Here is a 15,733-nt window from a genome sequence, read left to right as displayed (position 1 = left end):
GGGAGGACACGCCCCCGCGCGGGCCGGGCCGGATTAAACTCAGCGGGGCTTCTGCTCCGCCGAGCCTCGTAGCAAGGTCAGAGCCGGTCAAATTAACCTCGCAGAGCTTCGGTTCCCCTCTTCCTCCGAAGTTGACAGATAAAATATAAAACGCTCTGTTAAATTTGAATTTCAGCTGAAGGGTCGTTTCTGCTGGGTGTGGCAGCGCACCAGTGTAATCTCAGCACTCCCGAGGTTGAGACAGGAGGACCAGTGGGAGTTGGAGGCCAGCCTGAGCTACATACCTAGACCGTCTCAAGTCCGACCCAAAAAAAGACGCCCAGCGTCCCTCTAGACTCTGCTTTATTTTCTCTGTAATGCATTATACTATAAATTTGTCAGAAACTTGCTTATTTTGTGAAAGCATATTTTTCCCTAAAAGGAAGAACTTGATTCTCTTACACTAAATAATCGTTAAATTTTTTTTTTTTTTTTACTTTTTACTTTTTGCGGAACTGGGGATCGAACTCAGGACCTTATACTTCCAGGCAGGCACGGCGCCATTGACTATATTCCCTGCTCTATTTAACTCTTTAATTAAATGCAGGAGCCAAAAAAATGTTATAATGTGTCCATAAAATAACCGGGAGTGGTGGTGCATACCAGTAATCCCAGCATTAGGGAGGCTGAAGCAGGAGGATGGGGGCGGGGGTTGGAGGCCAGCACGGGCCACACAGTGAGTTTAAGACCACCCAGAATGTAGGCAATTGCTGTCTCAACACGCCCCCCCCATCTATCCACAAGAGAAATCAAAGCACAAGTGTACACGGAATAAAGCACTGTTCAAACAAATGTACAAATTCCCACCTGGAGTGAGACATTTAATTTGCATATCTACAGGCCCAATGAATTCGCACTGCTATCAGTTATCTACAATTTACAACATAAAACTTACCATCTTGCATATCTGGCACCTGGAAGGGTAGGTAGGTGAGCAGCACAGGCAAAAATCTAAGCCCTGCCCTTAATTTGTAGTCGTGTGTCCCCAGCACCTTGAATAACCACACCAGTCCTAGTATTTGTAGAATCGACAAATGAATAGTGCAAACAAGAGGAGGCAGATATGGGTGGGAGGGGTAGGGGAAAGGAAAGAAGGGAAAGAATAAATATGAAAAAAGGAAAAAAAAAAGTGAGGCAGCTACAGGACTTTAGACCAATCACTACCCCCAAATACATAATTGAATTTAAAAGAACCTTTGCTAGCCCACTGTGGCAGCGCTAGCCCACTGTGGCAGCGCATGACTATAAATTCCAGCACTTTAGGAAGCTGAGGCAGGATGACTAAGTTCAAGCTCAGCCTGGGCAACTTAGTAAGCCCGTCTCACAATAAAAAATTAAAAGTTGTCTTAGTCCAAAGGCCCTGGGTTCCATTTTTGTCACCCCTCCCCCCCCACACACATTCCTGACCACTGACTACTATTCATAATACCTTTCAATACTGGAAACTACAAAACTGTGCAAAAGGCCAAGTGACCAACTGCTTACTGGTGCCAAGCTCCATCCTAAACATTTCACAACTGTTTTTTGTCTTAGTCAACTCAAGCTGCCATCACAGAGCATCATACATTAGTGCCTTCAAAACCTGAAGTCGACTTCTTGTGATTCTGGAGGCTGGGAAGTCCAAGGTCAAGCGCCCATCAGAATGGCCACTGGAGGTGTCCTCCCTCCTTCCTGACATCTTGCGCATCCTCACTTGGAGTAGAAGGAAGGAAGCCCTCTGGCTCCTTCATTTTAGGACAGCAATCTCACTGTGGGAACCTCACCCTCAGGCCCTCATTCCCATAGATCTGGTCACCTCCCATGACCCCACCTCTAAATAGGTCACACTGGGGGCAGGGCTTGAACACATGGGTCTGGGCAGGGTGTCCAGCCCCTAACATCTCCCTGTGGGGGAACTCCACACTTCAGTGGAACTATGTGCTGTCCATAGCCCTCTTCCTAGTTGGGTTCTCTGGAAATTTTACACCCCTGTAAACTGTACATAACTGATAGCAATGGAAAATTATTTTTGTCCATGGACAAGGAAATTAATACTGTTCTGAAACATACAAACTCTTCTGGGGGGGGTGCCTCTATTTGCACATCCATTCCAGTATTCTTGGTTTATAAACTATTTTTTGAGGGTCAGGGATTTAGCTCAGTGGTTCCAGCACCTGCTTCACAAGCACAAGGACCCGAGTTCTATCCCCAGTACCAAAAAACAAAAACAAATAAACTATTTTTGGGTTCTCTGAGTTTTTCCTATATTGGTAACTGAACTCAAGGTCACTCTATCGCTGAGCCTTTTAAATTTTGAGACAGGGTCTCACCAAGTTGCCCAGGCTGGCCTTGAACTTGTGATTCTCTTGCCTCAGCCTCCTTCATAGCTAAGGTTACAGCTGTGCTCTACCACACCAGGTACAGACCTTGATTTCCAATACCGTTCTTCAACAGCAGCCAGGACTGTCCGGAGAAATGGCTGATTCTAGGACTTGGACTAGAAATATAGATGCTGCAGGCTCATCTTTGTAGCACTAGGAAATAAGGAACTACTAAATAAAAACAAAAACAAAAAATCGATGGCAGTATGTCAAAAGAAATACAAAAGCCAACTAAAACAAAGCTAAAAGCACTCCCAGTGGCCAAGGTTAGTACAACTTGAGCAGCAAAAGTGCTACTGGATTATAACCTAAAGAATAAAATGAGTATCCATGAGCCCAAAATGACTGATAGAAATGGTCTAATAAATAAATGGGAGAGAAGAGGCTAGGCCCCATAGCATGTGCCTGAAATCTCAGCTACTTTGCAGGCTGAGGCAGATGGATTGAAAACATGAGGCCAGCCTGGGTAACTCAGCAAGATTCTATCTCAAAATAGAAACAAAAGTGGCTGTGGATGAAGTTTAGTGAAGCATGTGCCTAAGTGTGAGGCCTAGGGCTCAATTCTGAGCCCTGCAAAAGGAAAACAAACAAATGGGGTGAAGGGTCACATCTCCCATGCAGAAGACTTCCAGCAATTTCTGTACATACTTCCTTCTCCCAGAGGGAGAACCTAACTCTTTTCTCCTTTAGGGCAGGGATGAATTCCTCCCAGTACAGAGGGGGCAGGGAGAACACAGTAAAACTTCACCGTGGAGAAACTAACAAGCACTTCCTCAGCAGGGGATCGTGGTTAACAAGTGACAAGTCATGTGGTCTTCCGTCCTCACAGCCCCAGTTCAACCCTGAGAAAAACATCAGATTAATCCAAATTGAAGGGCATCCTGCAAAATACTTGGCCAGTACACCTCAAAACTGCCCAGGTTGTCACAAATAATGGGAATCTGAAAAACTGACATGGTCGAGAGCCTGGAGAGCCATTATGAGCAGGTAGAGGGAACAGCATGTGCGAAGACCCTGTGTGGAGTTCCGAAAACACAGCCTCAAGGTGTCTTCTCTTAAAACCTTGTGCCCTGCCCACATACCTCCTTGTGAGCTCAGGCAACCCTGCCTGCCTGGCATCTCCTTCCCAAACTTGTCACCCTTTTATGGCTGAGAATCTTTTATCTTTTCATTTTTTGAGGTACTGGAGATTGAACTGAGGGCTTTCAAACTGGGCCACGTCCCCTGCTTCCCACCTCCCCGTTTTTGAGACAGAGCCTCAATAAATTGTCCAGGAGGCTCAAACTTGTGATCCACCTGCTGGGGTTATGCGTATGACCAAGCCCAGTGACGGCAGCTTTCATGGACAGGTTATAGCTGATTCATCTCACTCCTGATGCTGTTTCCAGAGAACGCATCTAGCTGGGAAGTTCAATCTGGCCTGGAACTCACTATGCAGTCCAGGCTGACCTTATCACTCAGCCTCAGAAGTACTAGGTCTGCAAGCTCGTGCCATCACAGCCAACACATTTCTGGCACTTAATAGGCACAAAATGACTGTAGGTGGAACTGGACCCCTCTGCCACTTCCCACCCAGCTCATTACCCCACAGTGCCTTCTTTCCCAAGGTATCACTGCATGTTCTGCTCCCTGGGCCTGGCACATGCATCCTCCACTGTGCTCCGAGCTACCTCAGGGCCAAGCTGCCAGATTTAGCGAATAAAAATATCAGAAGCTCAAGTAAATCTGAATTTCAGGTAAACGACAAACAATTTTCACAGCATAAGTATGCAACAAATAGTGCATGGGATATACTTATGCTCAATTTAAAAACTGCTGTTGTACCAGGCGTGGTGGCGCCCGCCTGTAATCCCAGCACTTGGGAGGCTGAGGCAGGATCGCTGTGAGTTTGAGATCAAACTGGGCTACATGGTGAGTTCCAGTTCAGTCTCTACATATTAAGACCCTGTCTCATAAAAAAACAAACAAATAATAAAAACTGATGTTGCTGGTCAGAAATTAAAAAGCAGTAACTCCTCTGGAAAGTGGGTTTGCCTCTCCCCTCCCAAGGACGCCCATACCCTTGCACTGCTTCACTTACCCCCCATACCACCACCATCCACACACCTATATTATTATAACTCTTAGTCTCTCTTGGGCCAGGGATCTCTTTTGAGATAAGGTCTGATCTTTCGTTCATTTTTTATTTATTTTCTTGGTACCAGGGATGGAACTCAGGACCTGTGCTTGCAAGGCAGGCAGCAGAACCAGAGCTTAATGCCTGGTCCATCTTTTATTTTTTAAAACTTAACAAATATCAATCAGTAAATAAGAATAGCGCAGAGATCTGTTGGCAAGTCCCAGTTTAGTTCTCTGCACATGCCCAGGTGTGGCACAGTGTTCGTCCCACAAACAAATGAAGACAAAATTGGACGGAAGCCACTCGTTGTGGGGCATGCCTGTGATCCCAGTTCACGGGAGACTGAGGCACGAGGATTGCTGCAGTCTGAGGCCAGCCTGGGCTACAAATCTTGTCTCAAAAAAAAAAAAAAAAAAAAACAAAGATTAGATGGATCTGGCCAAGACCAGTTCGCCAGACAAAAAGGAGTGCCCTGGTGCTGGGGCTCTCCTACTATAGGCAGGACTGCGTAAATAGTAGTTAGGCAGAGCTGACCTCCCTGGCTTGGGTGGAAAGGCTGAGACTCCCAACAGTTTGCCTCAGTCTGAAGGATCCAGTGGAATCCCCATTAAACATAAAGAGTTTAATGACTGCCAAGCCAAACTTGTACTGCCTTCTAAATTTAAAAACTATCACACCACATGGTGTGATTTACTAACAATAGAAACCACAATGATGTATAGTTCCTGAATACTACAAAATAATATTCTAAGTAGACACAGCAGCTTCCACACAAGCTGCACTGCACACTTGACTGCACACCCTGGTCATATGATCCAGGCAGGTGTGTCTGGGTTTTCATTCCCACTATGTGAACAGCTGCCTTTTTTTTTCCTCTAGTACCGGGGATCAAACTCGGGACCTTGCGCTTGTGAGGCAAGCATTGTGCCACTGAGCTAAATCCCTGGCCCAACAGGTGCCATTCAGAGCATAGCAGGTATAGTGTTATACAAGACACACGAAATTCCTGCACTCACGGACTTTACAGCCTAAATAAAAAAATTACAGAGGGGCCAGGGATTTAGCTCAGTGGTGCCACGCCTGCCTCGCAAGTGGAAGGCCTTGAGCTTGATCCCTGGTACCAGGAAAAAAAAAAGCAAAAAATCCCCTACAGAGAGTCAGGGATTTAGCTCAGTGGTTCCACTGCCTGCCCGGAAGTGCAAGGACCCAAGTTCAATCCCCGGTAAAAATATAAATAAATAAACCCTAAGAACTAGCTGGACATGGTGGCACACACCTGTAATCCCAGCACCTAGGAGGCAGGAAGATTGCTGAGTTCAAGGCCTTCCTGAACTATAGTGAGACCCCATCTCAAAAAAAAATGTTACAGGATTACTTACATATTTATTTCCATGATCAGTTCCAATTGTAAGCTGTGGAAAACAGCTTGACAATTACTGACAGGGAAGAGGAAGTCAGGGGCTTCCCTGAGAAGTGAGCATGGAGTTTCACTTTGCTAATGGAGCTGAGAAAGGAGAGACAAGACAAAGCCAGAAAAAGCGAGTAGACAAGAGTGTTCTAGACAGAGAGACTGGCCAGGCACAGTAGCGCACACGTGTGGAAGGCTGAGGCAGAAGGACTGCAAATTCGAGGACAGTCTGGGCAAGTCAGCAAGATCCTGTACCAAATTTTAAAAAATACAAAGAGGTGGGGATGTAGCTCAGCAGTACAATGTTTGCCAAGTATGTGCAAGCCCTGTACTGAAAAAAAATCTCTTCCTAGATATGTGTGATTGGTTGTTTCTCTGAAGAACCATGAGGAAGACACAGCTTCATATGAAAACATCCTCTTCCTCTTCCTCAGGCCCTCTCCCCACAGGGCTTCCCGCTCTTCCCCTCCCTTCAGCAAAGCTGCCAGAAGGCCCTTTCCACAAAACCCAATCTAGTCAGGTCACCTGCTGCAAATACATCTGGGCTCCTTGTCATGAAGACCCAGGTCCTTCTCTTCACTCACTGCACCCCCACACTGTCCAGGGTCCTGGCACCCCCAGACCAGATGGGAGATGCATGTCAGGAAAAAGCTGACCCCCACTCCCAGCTCTCGGTCTGAGTCAAGTGGGGGGAGCTTCCCTGCTTTTAGGAGACAACACCAGAAGGCCACTGTCCATCCCCACCACCCCAGACACAGAGGAGGAGGTGCAGGAGCCCAACAAGCAAGCCCAGGCTGCCGCAGGTGCTGGGACAGAGGGGAAAGGTGGAAAGACCCAGGCCTCAAGAATCTCACTCAAGCCACCAGCCCTGGAGCCTGACACGTGGGCCCATACATCTTGTTTAAACTGCTTAGAATCTGGACTTTATTTTATTAAGCGAAGTATCTGGTAATCTTAGATATTCATGATAGCATTCATCACCAGGAATGTGTACCTGTGCATACCTTGCTTTTTTCCCCTTTCCTCTCCTCTTTGATCACTCTTCCCTTCTTTATCTACGAAAGCTGTTGCCATTCTTTCCTTCTATTCCTTTCCCTTGTCTCTTTCCTTTCCCCCTCCCCGCTTTGTTCCGCTTCTCATTTGAACTTCTTCCCATTTCCCAAGGTCTGTTATACATTTTGGTCCTTACTTCCACTTTCTGCTTCTCACACCAGAGCAACAATGCAGCATTTAAACATGTGTTGCACTTTGTTATCTCTGTCAAAGACATTATCTTATCTATTTCACCTGGAAAAGATCATTAGGCTCCTGTCTCTACCTGGTTTGTCAATAGCCACTTCTACTTTTCCCCCAACTCTACCTCTGGTTCCAGCCCAACTTGGTGAAATCTGTCGTCCCTCTACTTGTAAAACCCTTCCAACCTGCTTCCTAGGAAACTCCTACTCATTCCTCAGAATCTACTTCAGAGGTGACTTTATAGATTAAGTTCCTTGACAGCTCTGAAAACAATAAAAACTTTTCTCCTCTGCCCTGTAATCACAGCTACTCCAGGCTGCAGCATGACAGCCATGGTGGCGCACGCCTGTAATCCAGCACTCAGGAGGCTGAGGCAGACAGTTTGAGGCCAGCCTGGGCTACACAGTGAGTTCAAGGTTGGCCTGAACTACACAGAAAGACCCTGTCTCAAAACAAAGGCTGCAGCAGGACTCCAAGTTTGAATCCCAGCTGGGCAAGTTAGTGTGACTATCTCAAAATTAAAAAAAATAGAAAGTGCCCAGGGGCATATAGCTCAGGGTGAGGCCGAGTTCAATCTTCAGTACTGGGAAAAAAAACTTTCCTCCTCTTTTCAGGGTTTCAGTTTCCCTATGTATAACACAGAAAAGGAGGAAAACAAGAAAAAGGAGGAGAGGAAGAAGCGTCAAGATTATACCACCACCTCGCCCAGGGAGGTTTAATGATACGGGGCTGAAGCATTTACCAGCACCATCTGAACCTAAGGAATCCAGGCTGATATGAGTACATCACAGACCTCAATTGTTCTCATTCTGTCTCCTTCTCCAGTAAACACCTCTTTTCTGCCATTACCCTGTCCTGGCCTCTTGCAAAGGCCCCTAGTTTCCCTCAGGAACTTTTCCTGCACCAGATACAATCCCTGGGGACGACACATTCCCAGCTAAGGAATGGCACTGTGACCTCAGCCAGCCAGCTAGAGACTGAGACTGTTGCTTAGGCATTCAAAGCTAAAAGGAAAAGAGAGAAACAAAAAAACAGCAAGAAAAACAACTTCATTACTTTGTTCCCACTGCAGAACTCAGACAAGACTGTTGCTTGCTCTTTGATGCGTGCTTCTTGTCTTTTCCCTGATTTGGGTACCTGACTTTTCCATGGATTCTTTGGCTCTCATTCTCCACTAAACTTCAGTTAGGCAGAGCTTCCCCTGCCAGCTTGAAGAACTTCCAAGATGTACTTTTTAACCAAAAACTGAATTCTAGGAGGGCTCAACAAACTCTTAATTCCTGTCCCCACTCAAGTCAAGCAGAGAATGGCAGTTAACTATTACTAGGCAACAAGTGCCCCCAACCGCAAGTGGCTTTAAATACATTTACTATCGCACAGTTGATGTGTGACTGCAGTTCCAGAGCAACACAGCTGAGTTCTGGCTCTGGGCATTCCATGAAGGTTGCAGTCAAGAAGTTACACTCTAAACTAGGGATTTAATTCAATGGCACCACGCCTGCCTTGCAAGTGCAAAGTCCTGAGTTTGATCCCTGGTAGGGAGGGTGGTTTAAGGGCCCAGACTGGGTAATTTAGCAAGGCTTTGTCTCAAAATTTCAAAAAAGGCTGGGACGTGGCTCAGTGAAGACTGTAGGTTCAGCCCCCAGGACTGCAGCTGAGTGCCAGGCTGGAGCTGGAGCGTCTCCCAGCACTGCCCATGCAAAGGTGTCAAGAGGAGCCCTTCACTATGTTGTAAGAGTGGCTTCGTGACCTAGAAGCTGGAGTCACCCAAAAGCAAGCAAACAAAAGACGGAAGGCATGGCTGCCATGGTGATGCACACTTGAGATTCCAGCACTTGGGAGGACAAGGCAGGAGGATCACAAGTTCGAAGCCAACCTAGGCTATATAGGAGGTTCAAAACTAGATAAACTGTGTAGCATGACCCTGTCTCAGAAAAAAAAAAAAAAAAGATAGAGGCCATAATGGATTTTATGACACAGGCTTACAAGTTAAGCTCCATCTTTTTTTTTTTTTTTTTTTTTCTTCCTGAGGCAGGGTTTCATTATATAGTCCAGGCTGGCCTCAAACTCACAGCAATCCTCCTGCCATGGCCTCCCAAGTGCTGGGATTACAGGTATGCAATACCATTCTTGGATGTCATTCATTCATTCATTCATTCATTCATTTATTTTTTGAGACAGGGTCTCACTAGGTAGTTGAGACTGACCTGGAACTCACTATGTAGTCCAGGCTGGTTTTGAAATCACAGTGATCCTCCTGCTCAGCCTCCCGAGCGCTGGGATTATAGGCATGCGCCACCACATTTGGCTGATTTAATTTATTTTAAAAATTTTTTCTTCTGGTGTTGGGGATCAAACTTAGGGTCTTGCACTTGTGAGGCAAGCGTGCTGCCACTGAGCTAAATCCCTGGCCCAGTTGCCATTTCTTCAATAGCCTACTGGTTACACAAGTGGGCCCTAGTAAATGTGGGCAGGAACTGCAACAAGGCCAATTCCTAAGAGGTTAAGAAGGTGGACGGACACCACAGAGGCTGCCCAGAGGGGAAGACTAGCAACCCTGTGGGGGTTTTGCACCCTGTCACCACCCTCGATGCACTTTAGCTATTCCTAGTCACGTAGGACCCAAAGAAGACAGCATCAAAAATTACTACAAGAATAGCCGGGCGTGATGGTGCACGCCTGTAATCCCCGCACTCCGGAGGGTAAGGCAGGAGGATCGCTGTGAGTTTGAGAACAACTTGGGCTACATAGTGAGTTCCAGGTCAGTCTCAACTACATAGTGAGACCGTGTCTCAAAAAAACCAAAACCAAAACAACGAAAAAAAATCATTACAAGTAATGGTGGAATGCAAAACCGTTACAAGTATTACACTACGTGTTTACATTTGTAATAAAAAACCATTACAAGCAATGGTGGAGAAAGGGGAAGACATGAAGAAAAACACACAGAACAGGTAGGGGAGATCTCCAGTCCAGGGACCATGCTGGGAGAACTAGAAAAGAGAACACACAGCATTTAAGGAAGAGACAAAGAGCACAAAACACTGGTGCTTACCCCTGGCACATGAATAACTTCTCCTGCACAGTCCTCAGTGTCAGCCTGACATCCAGGTCGGTCCTGTTTTTGTTCACTGTTACTGGTGTAACCCTAAAGTGGGCCTAAGAACCAGGATCCGAGTCCAGGCTTGTTATGGGTAAACTGTGTCCCCCAAATTCGTATGTGGCTATGTGGCAGGCCTACCTTGTAGTCTTCAGAATGCGGACCGTATTTAGAAATAACCTTTAAAAAGGGTCAAGTTTAACATGCAGCTGTTAGGGTACACCCTAATCTAACCTGATGATGTCCGGAGAAGTGATCAGAACATAGAGACGAGGGAGGTGTCTGCATAGGAAGACCCTGGGAGGACACAGCTAGAAGACAACTTGTCTGCATGCCAAGATGAGAAACCAATCCGGCTGACCTGAATCTTGGGATTCCAGCTTCCATAACTGTGCAAAATAAAATCTGTAGTTCTGTGGAATTTTGCTGTGGTGGCCCTTGCAGATTAATACCTAAGCCTACCGCACTATTTTGGGATGTTGACTTTTCTGAACCAACGCCTAGTCTCTATTATGTAATGTGTTGTGGAAAAACCAGACACGAGGCCTCCTTTCCAGTCGAGGAGGAAAGCCGGTTTTGCGGTTTGTATCTACAGGTCCCCCTAAAATCCCACTCACTGCTAGGTGGAGCTTTTGGGCAGTGACTGATCACAAGTGTGTGACACTCACAGTGGATAGTCCACTGACGGGTTTACAGCTGAAGGTGACGTTGGGAGGTGCAGCCTGGTGGGGGACGGTCACTGGGGCCTGGCCTGGCAGGGCCTATCTCCCTCCTCCTCAATTGCCCTCTGCTTCCTGCCATCATGCACGATGCCCGAGCTCCTTCTCCTGCCTGATGCCTTGCCTTGCAGTGAGGCGACTCTGGATGGAACCTGCGCAAAGTGTGAGATACGATAAGCCCCTCCCACTTAGGGCTGTAGATGTCGATCACGGTGTCTCAAAACGAAGTGATGAAGAAAGCCAGGCCAGCTTCCTTGGCCAGTGAGGACGACATGTCTGCTGTGGAGCCACAAAGGCTGTTTGCACTCCGAGTCTCCGTTTCCACTCTCGGCTCCTTGATTTGTTCCCTTTCTGACAGGCCCCAGGCTGCCACCGTCTCTCCTCTTTCCTCTTCCTCCTCAGGCAGCTTCCAGGTCACAGGCACCGGGCCACCTCCACTGTGCTGCACACCTTCTCTCTAGCTGGCAAGCACCTTCTGGATTCGTTCCCGCACTTCCTTTGGTCCCAGGGACACCATCATTTCAGCTACAGGAGGTCCCTGCTAAGAACAGAAAGAGAAAATGTCACCTTTTTGGTTACACTGCCTAAGGTACTTATGCTCAGCCTCAGTCTGCAGTAGTTATCTCTTTTTTTTCTTTTTTGGTACCGGGGATTGAACTCGGGTCTTTGCGCTTGCAAGGCAGGCCACCGAACCTCTGAGCTAAATGCCCGGCCTGCAGTAGTTATCTCCAGGCCAGCCCCAATCTGCAGCCTGCATTCCAGGGAGCAGAGTTCACATTTTATTTTTTGAGACAGGGTCTTGCTATGTGGTCCAGGATGGCCTTGAACTCATATTGCCCAGGCTGGCTTTGAACTCAAATTCACAGCAAATTCAAATGCCCCTGCTTCAGCCTCCTGAGCTTGGGGATTCCAAGCATGGCCCCTATGTCCTGTTGAGAGTTTGAATTTTATTGGTCTTTAATTTCACCAGAGGATGGTCCAGGAACCTGTTTGCCCATATTAAGCACAGTGTTGACAGTCTGTCATCCTCAGTAACTCGGAAGCCCAGGAGGCAGGGACTGCATGCTCTGTTGGCTGTGTCCTCTGCACTCCCTGGGTGCTTGTACACAGTAAACACTTGGGAAATACTGTTCGCTGAGTGACTCAAATGCAGGGACCCATCATGTTTCAATCACCTTTGCATTCCCCAAAGTAAGCTTGGAACCTGCCAGTATGAGCTAGGTGAAGGATAAATGAGGGCCTCACCAGCTGCCCACTGAGGGCCATGCGGAGGAGTCGCATCACAGCGTTGTGCTTGGTGCCGTGCAGTGCTCCTGACAGCTTCCTCAGTTCTCCATTCAGCACATCTTGGCTTAAGCTTGTTTCAGATCTTTCTAAGAGCCTAGAAGAGGGGCAGCTCATAAGGAGCCTGCAAGGCCATTGGCAAGAGGGTGAGAGGGAAAACTTACAAGCTTATTGATCAACTACAATATAAGCCTGGTCTCAGGGTAGAGGGGAGATAGCTACCATTCAAGTTGGAAAAAGGAAAAACAAGGAAGGAACCACACACATAGCTAATCCAAAGAAGTGGGCCTAATGTAGGGAACTTAAGAGGCACCAAAATATGAAGGTTTACTAATTGCTACTTCTGGATCTTATAATCACTAAGTGTCAATTTTCTTACCTGGAAAGTAGGGATAATAACAGTATTGTACTACACATGGCTGTGCTGGAGAGTGAGAACTTATACAGTGCTAAGTACAGTACCTGAACACATGGTAAACTCAGATGTATCAGGTTTTGTATTTCAATTAAAAGCTTAAAAATAATTTATTACATGCAAGAGCTCAGAGACATTGCAGGAGGATCTGAAAAGAAATTTAGGAGGGCAAGGGATTTAGCTCAGTGCCACCATACCTGCCTTGAGAGTGCAAGGTCCTGAGAGCAGGGGAGGACTTAAAATGGTGTTAGAGGATAAAAGAATGGATAATTTCCGGGAAATTATCTGAAACACGGATTGAAGAATAGAAGACTGGTCAGAGGATGCTGGGTGTGATGGTGAATGCCTTCAATCTCAGCATCCAGGAGGAAGATCACCTTAAATTCAAGGCCAGCCTAGACTACTTAGCAAGACCCTATCTCATAAAACCAAAAAACAAGATTAGTCAGAGGAAACTTCTTTGGGGATATAGCACCAAAGAACAGAAAGAAAGAAGTCAGGAGGCCCTGGTTCCAGTAGCAGCCGCCCCACCAACTTGCTATAACCTTTCTTTTTTCACAAAGTAAAGCACTTAAGGATTTAAAACTCCAATAAGGTACCAACTACCCCTGTAGCTAAGATCCACTCCCCAAAACATGTTTGTGTTTCAAGAAAAATTCCCCATCCAGATAGGGCTGAACTTGGTAAACCACCCGAGTTAGAACAGGAGATGGGATTAGGGCGGGGTGAGTACACTGCACAGCAGCTTCCCAGTTCCCCTGACAAGCACAAGGTCCTGAGTTCAGTTCCTGGTACCGGTGGGGGGAGAGACCAACAACCAAACGTACATCTCTCAAGTAAAGCTTTTGAGAAGAGGAGTCCCATTCTCTTCTTCTCTAGCTGAACTGTGGCCCATTAAAGAGCCACTGTAGACCACACAAACAAGAATAAAACAGAGATGCAGGACCCATAAGACAAGGAGAAAAGCTGTTCATCCCAGACTGCCTCCTGCAGAAGACAAGTACTTGTTTCTTCTGTCTGGTAGAGAGAATCCTACCAAGTAACTGCTGAATATAGAGCCTCTGCAAAAAGAGCAGCCAGCACAGAGGAGGGGAAAGAAAGGCACAGACAGAGGGAGAGGAAGGAGGTCTTGCTAACAGCATTGAACTGGTCTTCACCTGGGCATAGCTAGCCTCTGTAATTGCATGAACAATCATTCTCCTGTTGCTAAAGGCAGCCTCACCTGCCTTTCCCACCACTGTAATCAAAAGAATTCTACTGTAATTATGGGAAGAACTAGTACGACCACTACTGTGTAGATAGATAAGGCAATGGGAGCTCAGAGATTTTACCTGGCCAAAGTGAAGTCACCTAGGCAAGAAGAAATGCCATGGTGAGTGGCAGAGCTGCGACACACTTCAGGTCCCAGTCTCCATCCAGGGAGAGCCAGGTCCTCGGGTTTGTCCTCCATACTGAAGGGAACACTTCTTCAGTGGCCCAGTGGCCATGGCATTGTGCTGGGAGCCCAAGAGCTAAGCAGCTGAGGAAGGGGCTGCAGGAGGGACCCGGAGAAGGCACTCACCCCAGCACGTGCTTGGCAATCACGTCCACCTTCTCTGAGATGGCGCTGAGCTGCGCTCGGCCCACAGTAGGGCGAGTCCACAGATAAGAATATGTCGGGGAGACCAAGTCCTGAAGGCGGCAGACATGGCCCTGCAGAAGGAGGCAGTCAGTGTGTGCACTGGGGACAGGGCTCCAAGCAACTGGAAAGGGAAGGGCTAATTTCCCGAGGCCCCATACCTGTCGCAGTAAGATGACCCTCTCCATGTACACGGGGTTTAGGACATCTCTGTCTTGCAGCTGGGGTCCAAAAGCCTCCTCCACCAGGGCCTGAAGCTTCCTCACCAGCTGCTGCCTCTGGGTCTCACTGCTCACCAGCCGACAGAGGTGCAGCCTGTGGGACAAACCAGGCAGTCACCCTGCTACTGGCTCCTTCGGCCTACTTAACCCTCTCCCCAAGGGAAGGCACAAACCACAGGAGTCATCTCCACCCCATGGTGGAGCAGAAGTTTCTTAACATTGATAAAAGGAAAGGGATCTGGCCCAGACTATCCAGACAGCCCGAGAGTCCAGGCAACCTGTAGACACATACTGTTTTCACTGTTTTTAAAACAGTAGCTGGGACAGGGATCCAGCTCAGTGGTTCTGCCACCTGCTTCACAAGCGCAAGGTCCTGAATTGGATCCCTGGTACCAAAAAAACCCCCAAAACAAAAACAAACAAAAAAACGGTAGCTGACTTTCCTTTTATAGTACTGGGGATTAATCTCAGGGGTGCCCTACCACTGAGCTTTGCACCCAACCCTTTATTTTTCAAAACAGAGTATCACTAAATTGCTCAGGCTGGGCTTGAACTTGCCATCCTCTTGCAACAATTTCCCTAGCAGCTAAGCTTACAAGCATGTGCTATGATGCCTGATTCTTTTACTTCTTTTAAAAAAATTTAATTATGCAGTACTGGGGATAGAATTCTTACCAATAAGCAATACCTAACCCAGCCCAGTAGCTAGTATTTTAAACTAGGAAAACATCACATGAAAGAGCGCTCCAGTTTCTCCAGGGAAAAGAGAAGATCTGTCTACAAAGGGCTCCCCTGCTCCACAGCTTTCAAAGATGAGAGCCGGGTGGAAGTCCAGTTCACCTCTCCTCCACTGTCCGGTCTCTTACCTGGCCTGCTGCTTCCTCTGTGATATCTGCCTGGCTGACACAGGTAGCTAAGTTTACAAAGCAGAATCTGGGGGTGTCTGTATCCCAGCCTTATTAAAATCAGGGGGCTTGGCACAAAAGGAGTAACAAATATGTATTCCCAAGATTTAGAGAAGCCTGTTTGAATTAAAGGCTCACAGTTTAAATTTGGGTTTTCTTGTCAGTGTAAATTTTCTCCCTTTCAGAATTTGCCTGTTTTGAGATAAGGTTCACTATGTAGGTCATGATGGCCTTAAACTCACAGTGATCCTCCCATCTCAGCATAGGCCACCACCACACCTGGCTCTTTTTTTTTTTTTTTTTTTTTTT

At 47.0% G+C, this 15,733-nt stretch overlaps 1 protein-coding gene across 1 annotated transcript in view; it reads right to left on the bottom strand.

Annotated features, from left to right (window-relative positions):
- Positions 1 to 9,935: 9,935 nt before the first annotated feature.
- Ears2 (glutamyl-tRNA synthetase 2, mitochondrial) overlaps positions 9,936 to 15,733 on the bottom strand; it is a gene marked incomplete at its 5' end in the record, with an annotated part of 17,638 nt that continues 11,840 nt past the window's right edge. The window contains 4 exons of the mRNA XM_010623549.1: positions 9,936 to 11,522; positions 12,227 to 12,362; positions 14,242 to 14,372; positions 14,460 to 14,613. Of these exons, the coding sequence (XP_010621851.1) occupies positions 11,439 to 11,522; positions 12,227 to 12,362; positions 14,242 to 14,372; positions 14,460 to 14,613 (505 nt within the window). The remainder of the gene's footprint in view (positions 11,523 to 12,226; positions 12,363 to 14,241; positions 14,373 to 14,459; positions 14,614 to 15,733) is intronic.

Source organism: Fukomys damarensis, unplaced genomic scaffold (assembly GCF_012274545.1).
Source record: "Fukomys damarensis isolate Sample0158 unplaced genomic scaffold, DMR_v1.0_HiC HiC_scaffold_34, whole genome shotgun sequence".
Taxonomy (NCBI): Eukaryota; Metazoa; Chordata; class Mammalia; order Rodentia; family Bathyergidae; genus Fukomys; species Fukomys damarensis.
The sequence above is the reverse complement of the archived record's forward strand: the minus strand, read 5'-3'. Positions and strand labels throughout refer to the sequence as shown.